The sequence below is a fragment of the Tinamus guttatus genome, unplaced genomic scaffold (assembly GCF_059628265.1).
Source record: "Tinamus guttatus ecotype Peru unplaced genomic scaffold, ASM5962826v1 Tinamus_guttatus_pri_ptg000002l, whole genome shotgun sequence".
Taxonomy (NCBI): domain Eukaryota; kingdom Metazoa; phylum Chordata; class Aves; order Tinamiformes; family Tinamidae; genus Tinamus; species Tinamus guttatus.
Genome location: NW_028288536.1, coordinates 1,504,657 through 1,512,249, shown reverse-complemented (window position 1 = coordinate 1,512,249; position 7,593 = coordinate 1,504,657). Strand labels below are relative to the sequence as shown.

The 7,593-nt window shown below is 37.8% G+C and overlaps 1 protein-coding gene across 1 annotated transcript; it reads right to left on the bottom strand.

Annotated features, from left to right (window-relative positions):
* Positions 1–299: 299 nt before the first annotated feature.
* Positions 300–6,580, bottom strand: TXNDC9 (thioredoxin domain containing 9). Its single transcript, XM_010222656.2, has 4 exons — positions 6,380–6,580; positions 4,315–4,433; positions 2,253–2,507; positions 300–772 (listed from the first exon to the last, which is right to left on the bottom strand). The coding sequence occupies exons 1-4, from the start codon at positions 6,566–6,568 to the stop codon at positions 655–657; spliced, it is 681 nt and encodes a 226-aa protein (XP_010220958.1). The 5' UTR covers positions 6,569–6,580; the 3' UTR covers positions 300–654.
* Between the last annotated feature and the right edge of the window lie 1,013 nt (positions 6,581–7,593).

The window sequence follows — 7,593 nt, the reverse complement described above, 5'->3', positions numbered from 1 at the left end:
AAAGAGATAACGGAAAAAGGAGCTGATAGGAAGAAATAGCTCTTACTTTTTCCTAATCTGCTATCAGATTCAAGATTAACAAAACAAAGTAATTCTTCACGCAAGGCATTGGTTGAACTATGGACTCCCTGCCATATGATTTGGATGCTAAAGTGATCCATGAGGACTGAAAAGCAATTCCTCTCCATTTTTATCTAGCAAGTTTTCAGATAAACCTTCTGACTCTGCAAACTGCTCAGAGTATGTGCTGGGAAAGCACCATTAGTTGCTTACCCTGTTTCTGCTCTTCCACGTGCATCTGCTTTCGGCCATTGAGACCAGATGCTGGGGCCAGAGGGACCTTTGGTCTAACTTGGTACAGTTGTTTCTAACAGGTATTCTAAAACACTCCATAAACTCACATTTAGACAAACTGAATTTACCACGTATTACTTACTTTGAAGGACTCAGATTTCTGATTTACAAATGACTTTCAAAAGAGAAAAGAAAAAATATTTGAGTTTTCTTCTGCTATGACTCAGTTGTATAAAACTGTATAGAAAAATGAGCATTATGTGCAGATGCAATGAAAAACAATATGCTTTATAAAAAACATTCTTATAAATGTACCAAGCATAAACAAAAGATGGTTTACAAATACATTTAACTGTTCTTCTAGTCATCATCAGAATCTGAATCATATTTCTTCCCTCTGATGGTCTTCTTATCCAACTTTGTAAAGCTGGTGCCAAATTTCTTTTGGCTTTGAAAAGGTGGCTCCATCAGGTTTCCACTGGAGAAACAGAGGAAGAGAGGTTGATTTAAAACATTTTTGCACAAAGACAGCAACATCTCCAATTAGCTGTTTCTCCAGAATAACATTATAAGAGGAAACAATCCCTACTCCACTGTAAAATCCAAGCACACATTGCTCGGAAGTAGCATAGTGGGCAGCTGGTATAGCCCAGCCTGGGCAAAATGGTCTGGATAACGCCCCTTAAAACTGGAAGCATAAACAACACCTTGGAACAGACTCCCAGAAATTCTGAAAGCAAAGTCTGCCTCAAAGCAGCCATGGTAAAGATAACCATCTGCTGGCTTCAACAGTAACTGGGAAATTTCAAAGAGATTTTTGCATCAAAATGAGCTTGAAAAGAAGTATAAAAGAGCATAAGGATTCATAACAGAGGGGAGAGGCCCTGCAGCAGTCGCACCTGAGCCTGGCGCTGCCAGAAGCCACCTCCCCCTTGCCCTGCTTAGGCCAGGGGCAGAGCCTCCCCTGTTGGCTGCTTGTGCACACTGGGCTTCAGGCAGCCCAGAGCAGCCTACGGTGATTCTTGCTCTGTGCTCTAACCTGCCACATCAGTGCAAGGCTTCCTCAGCAGCATCAAGAAATGTTGCTATCTAGAACCCCTATCCAAGCTGTCCTTGCTCCTGTGCATTCATTACAGGACTGGGTGTGGATACTACCTCTTGTTTTGAGTTGTTTTATAATTTCACTTGAAGGTCAGCAGCTGCTAAACTAAATGGAACAAAGGTTTTGCTGCCTTTTTAAGGGATAATAATATTTCTTGTTTAGGTTTGAAAAATCAGGCAACAAAATAAATTGAGATAAAGAAGTTTAAGATAAAGCAAAGACATTCAAAGCAAAACAGCAAAATTAACAAATTAAGCACATTAAGTAGAAAAGCCTGGTGAGTGATCCTGCTGTAAAGTTAGTCTACCAAGATGGCAGTTGTTTTCCAATGCCTTATATCCTGTAATCTTGAATGAAGACATTTATTGTGACTATATATTGCAGTGCTATACAAATTATTTGGACTTCTCTGTATTTTTCACTGAAAAAGTCTTAAGTTACATCTTATTTTATATTACCTATACAAATATACCTCTTTTCCCCCCCCCCTATTTTTCACCAAAATGCTCAAACCTCACTGCACTGCAACTGTGGCACATAAGCATCTATACTTTACATAAGACAAATATCTTAGGACTGGCCACAAAAAGCAGTAGTTACTCTATACGCTTCTTGGCAAGGCCTATATTTATTTTTATTACTTTTTAAAAAAAAGAGACAGTTTGTTACAATATCTCAAAATTTTGCCACAGTGATACTCTTTTCTTTCCCTTGCCAGAATACATGGATGAAATAACTGGATTAGATTCACATGCGTTTCAGGCAAACAACATATCACTCAAACCCACAAATTGTTACAGATTCCCCATTTGCAAGCATGTTCTCCTTAAACTCTATCTGAAAACATCTCAATTACCTGTAATTAATTATGTCTGCACAGCCTAATCTCCATTCTAAGGTCTCTGTAGTGAAGTCATCAGTATTGCCAAGATCAGTAAAGCCAACAATGTAGTCTTGTGTTTTTCCATCTTTTACTAGTGCTAGAGTGGGAATTACTTTGATGCGCAGTCTCTCGCACAAGAATGGAGATTTTTCAGCGTTTAGTTTCAAGAATTTTGTCTCAATATGCTTTTTTGCCAATACAGTCAAATGTCTATCCATTATTTGGCACCTGCGGGGGGAAAAAATTATATAAAATGTTAGAGTGAATAAGTTGAAGAGCATGTTTTAGAAAAAGTTAAAAGTAACAACAAACAGCTATTTCTTAATTGCAAAGGCCAAGTCTGAGGAACTAATATGACTGACAGAACATAGTTCCAAGAGAAATCGTGTTTCAATGGCAGCCAGGTTTAATGATCAGTAGGGTAAGAACATGGAGCATGTACAACTCCACCATCCATTGTTGTTTCTCCTAATAATGCCCAGAGACACGTGAAAGCCTGTTTCTTGAGGCCTGTGTTTACTGCAATGTCACAAGAAACCCCCAAACTCTTTGACTTCTATTCCCCCTGCAGCTTTTTCTCTAGTTTTACTGTCTGGAAGCTGGAAAAGAAATTCTGCATAATGAACTTCATCTTTGGAAAAACACTATGAATAGATATCTGCCTTCTTTTCTTTTTCAGCTACTACCTCCACAACAGAGATGCAGTAACTAGCTGTGCAAAACAAATTTGCACAGAGTGCTTCAGTGGTGCTACAAGCAACATGATTTCTCTTTCCTACCGCAACTGAGGGACCATAAAATTTACTGCTTAAAATACTTGTCGGATAGCACAGATCTGCAGACTCCTCATCTAGAATCTTCACTTTTTGGATCATCTCAAGTAATTTGTTTTAGCTGCATGAATTCTGCTACATGGCTGTCTTTAACTCAAGAGGAGAACTAGAAAGATTAAAAAGCTGAAGTGGCAAGGATGAAAGTAACTCGATACTGTAGTCAGCAAACCCAAAGCACTAGTTGCAAGCTGGCAGCCACCTTACAAACAAGCCTGTTCTAACCATCCGTCCATTTATATAAACATAATGGGAAAAAAGGTTAGTCGAACACCTTAACTGCTTCAGATATTCCTAAAATTCAAAGTTGTAACAGAGAAACCATAAGGCTGAAATAGATGCATCATTGCATAATCTGGATTTGACCTCTCAATTTCTCACAACAAAGCTGTTTCACTTTACACCCCATAAACTAGAAGAGAACATGACACCTTGGAAAGAAAAATAGGACAACTGGTTCCTCCTTCAACAAACAGATTTGTATTGCAAGTGCTTTCTCACAGAAGATATTGAGATAAACCACTCAGGAACAGCCTTGCATACAGAACTTCTAAAAATCTTCCAAGGAAGTGGGAGATCTTATTTTAGGTTCCTGTTCTGAGTCAGGATGAGCATACTCAGATCCAGGTCTCTCACACCCTGGGACAAGGGCTGGAATGACAGTAGTGCAGGCACCAAGGGAAAGCAGCTGCAACTTGTATCCAGATTCTTTCCAAGTCAAAAGGTTACATTTTGAAGAGACCTGGAATTTTTTTTTTTTGTATTTTGTTTTTCATTTGCCAGAAGTGCCCTGCATATTTTAAAGCTGGATTAACTGAAGTGATCTTCTGAAAGTCAATGCTTTGTTAAGTCACTGCTTTTTGCTAATAATTCCCCTCAAATCAGTAACAAAGCATATCCATCTCTTTGTTATTCTCATATTTTGGGAAAAAAACTTCAAAATTTATTAGCTAACAAACTTTGAAAGAGGCTAATCATTATCAAGTCACATCTAGATTAATTGGAAGAAAGAAGAAAACAGCAGGTGCCACGGAGAGATATTTCAAAGTGAAGGTATATAAATAGATATATAAATCTCACAAACATACACAGACACACATATAATTCCCAAATATACAATTATTTATGTGCTAGATTTGAAAGAACCTCTCTGTATTTATAGATATCTAGAAAAAAAAATCTTGAGCATAATTTATTTACTATACCTGAAAGTTGTATCTCTGTAGAAATGGCAAACCACATTTTTACTTTCTTTAACTTCTTGGAAAAAGTCTCTCTCACTTGGGATTTCTCTGTATTCTCCATGTCCTTTTGAAAGCCACTCCTGATTGAACACATAAAAGCAAATAATTAGCAAGTTTTCTAGTGCTGCATCTGTCATGCAAGTTCTACTGCTTTAAAAACACATTATAAAGATTAAAAAAATGTTCACATATATCTTCCATTCAAATAACAAATAAAATTTTCTTAAAAGAGAGAGAGAGTTGGCTTCAGTGGAAGGCCATTTATGCAGTAATACTGAGAAGGAGAAACAAAGAAACAAATTACTTCTTTCCCATTGCTTGTTTTCAAAACACACAGATTACACAAATGTCACTTTGGGATTGTCCCTTTCTCAAGAAAGGGTGGGTAGAGAGCAGATCAGGTACAGAGAAAAAGAGAGAGAGAGAGAGAGAGAGAGAGAGAGAAAGAGAGAGAGAGACTCTCTAAAATGCTTTCATACCTTCAAAGGACTCTGTCTATAATCAACACAGTCACAGTATATATTGAAATATATTTTGTCTCATTTTTCACTGCATGAAAAATTTAAGGAGAATAAAAGGCCTAACTACCTACAAAATACAATGCTTATCTATTAAAAGTGCACTAAAAATTTTCAGAAAATAATTCAAAAATACAAAACACACAATACCATTAATCACAAAATGTGTGGATAAACAGAACTTCACAAGTTAAAATTCACACAGAACTTCATAAGTTGCCCAATTAAGTATGCAAACACGCTTTAAAAAATCTAAGTTTTCAAGATTTCAAGAAATGGAAAGAGAGAAGAAAAGCAAACCCAGAACATCTTGTAAGCTGTAATTGCATAGAATAGAAAAAGGAATTGTCTGAACACTGTACACATTAAAATGACTAGACATACTATCACCTGAAGTTATCATGAGATGTAAACAGAAATAAGTTTTATCTTTCAGTACTTGGTACACATCAATTTCCTCTACACAACCCATTACAGGATAGGTTTGGTAGCTTACTCCTTTCATCAAGTGGTAATGTATTTCTAATTTGCACTTGAAAAAGGATGAAAACAGTGATTTAAGATCAGCTGGTTCTTGCATTTGAGAACTACGACATGCTCACATCCAAGGAGATCTGTTAGAATTTGGAAAAAATAAAAAGAGAGGAATATACAACAGAATCAAATAAAAACTGAAATTCTGAAGACAAGCATGAGGTGTATCTCTTTATTTTCTCCTCTGCACGTTTAGAACATAAAAGCTATCAAGACTGCCTCTCTCTCAGCATTCCAGCCATGCAATGACATAGCTCCACTCCCATTATCCATTTCTTTGTTTAGATTTGCCTAGAGTAAGTTAGCAAATCTACAGCTTCCCTCTACAAATTCACATCTCGTGCCATATGTTAACAACTCTTTGGGGTTTTGGCAGAGGAAGGAGAGGTGGAGGGGACACAAAGACTACAATTTAGCAGGAGACATTAGGTAGGGACCACAGCAGGACTTCCTTCCTGACGGAAGGAACAAATCCATATGCAGCCAAAATTTCACTGAATTACAAATGGGACATACTGTTCCAGCCTAAGAACAAGGAAAGACCCTATATTATTCTTCTACAAAAAAGAAGCTAATATTCTTCTACAAAGTAGCTTAGAGAAAAGCATGAGATTCCAAAGCTAAAATCTGCCAAAGTTTGGAAGCTTAGAGAGCCTAAAGGCTCATCGCTAGGTTGTCTCTCTGGCTTATGCTTTCAGACAAGAACCTTTAGTGACTAATGGCATACTCAAATCCTAGTACTAGACTCTTTATCCTGTCCTTATTGTCAAATAATCATAAAGGTTCCTGTCTTCCTTTTCAGAAAGATAACACACAGACACTCACTCTCCTGGAATATAAAATGACTAAACAAGAGAAAAGATGAAAGGGGGAGGAAGGGGGAGTAGAACAGCCCATGTAGACGATTTCCTGAAGCTTTTCAGAGAGTCTGCTATAATGTATACATCAGGAGCCTGTGTTACTACAGGAATTACTTGTTTCTGCTGCTGTGCCTTTTTTAATGCTTCAAGCCTCCTCTGCTTGAGGAGCTCCAATTCGTCTTCATCCATTTGGTCAAGTTTCTGCATTTCGGCATCGAGGCGTTCCTCCACTATCTTGGTGGTTTGAAGTATTTCATTCTCCAGGACTTTTTGAAGTATTTCAACAGAGGTATCAGCAGCCATCTTTACTCTTCAGAGCTGAAAAAAAAAATGATATAATGAAAGATATAAGGTAACATAAGGAATTACAATTTAAATGGACACTTTACATTAAAAGCCTGCCCCTTCTTACTTGCAATTCAAACTGCAGAGAAACAAAATGCCCCTCTCTTTAAAGACGGCCTGTCATTTTCTGTATTGTTCACCTCTTGGGGGAATGAACACAGACAGCAACAAAGATTCCAGTCATGTCCTGTCTCTTAGTCCCACAGCCAGCTGCTGAAAGGACACAGGAACCTCAAACGTCTTGTTGGAAAAAAAATAAATTGAAATTAATCAATTCCACAGGGACTCTCAGCCTGAGACAAGCCCATGTGTTAATTCAGAATATTCTGAAGCTAGGTGATGTGATTAAAAAGCTCCAGTTTGCTTGGACAAGACAGAAGATGCATCAGAATAAATTTTAAAAAAGCTCAGCATGTGCATTTCCAACAGCAGTTTAAATTCAAATTATTTTAAGTATCTGATATGTATTAATATATTAAATCTGAACTAACACTTTTCTTTCCCTAGCCACAGCAGAGATAAGGAGTGCAATAGCCACTGCTCTAGGCCAACATGCTGCTTCAGCTAGTACAAGAAAGCTGCTATTGTGGGTACTATCCATAGCAGTCAGGAAAAGATTAAAAAAAAAAAAAAAAAAACCTCCAACAACCACTACCTAACACAGCTAAAAATTGTTTTCTGTGAAGATTTTTCCCTCTCATAAAACATTTCAAAAGAGACAAACCCTCAATTCTGGACAGCAAGAGGAGCTGTGGGGACACATCTGTTTGCCTTCTCCAGCACACTTCTACCTTGCCCTACAAGCAACTAGCACTGGAACAAGTGGCAGTTGCGAAAAGAAAAACACGGGAACTCTGATGAGATCCTCGGCCTGGAGGCCATGGGTTTGCTGTGACAATGCTGGGTTCCAGAGCACTCTTGGTGAGGTTCTAGATCGGTCAAGCTAGCAGTGCCATTGGCTTTGTAAACACCTTACACATAGA

What these genes read in the sequence shown, in the direction of transcription:
- TXNDC9 (XM_010222656.2), bottom strand. Translation starts at nt 6,568, where the DNA reads ATGGCTGCTGATACCTCTGTTGAAATACTTCAAAAAGTCCTGGAGAAT. An exon ending in AGGCACAGCAGCAGAAACAA is followed by an intron (nt 4,434 to 6,379) that starts GTAATTCCTGTA and finishes GTGTTCAATCAG; the next exon opens with GAGTGGCTTTCAAAAGGACA. An exon ending in TACAGAGATACAACTTTCAG is followed by an intron (nt 2,508 to 4,314) that starts GTATAGTAAATA and finishes TTCCCCCCGCAG; the next exon opens with GTGCCAAATAATGGATAGAC.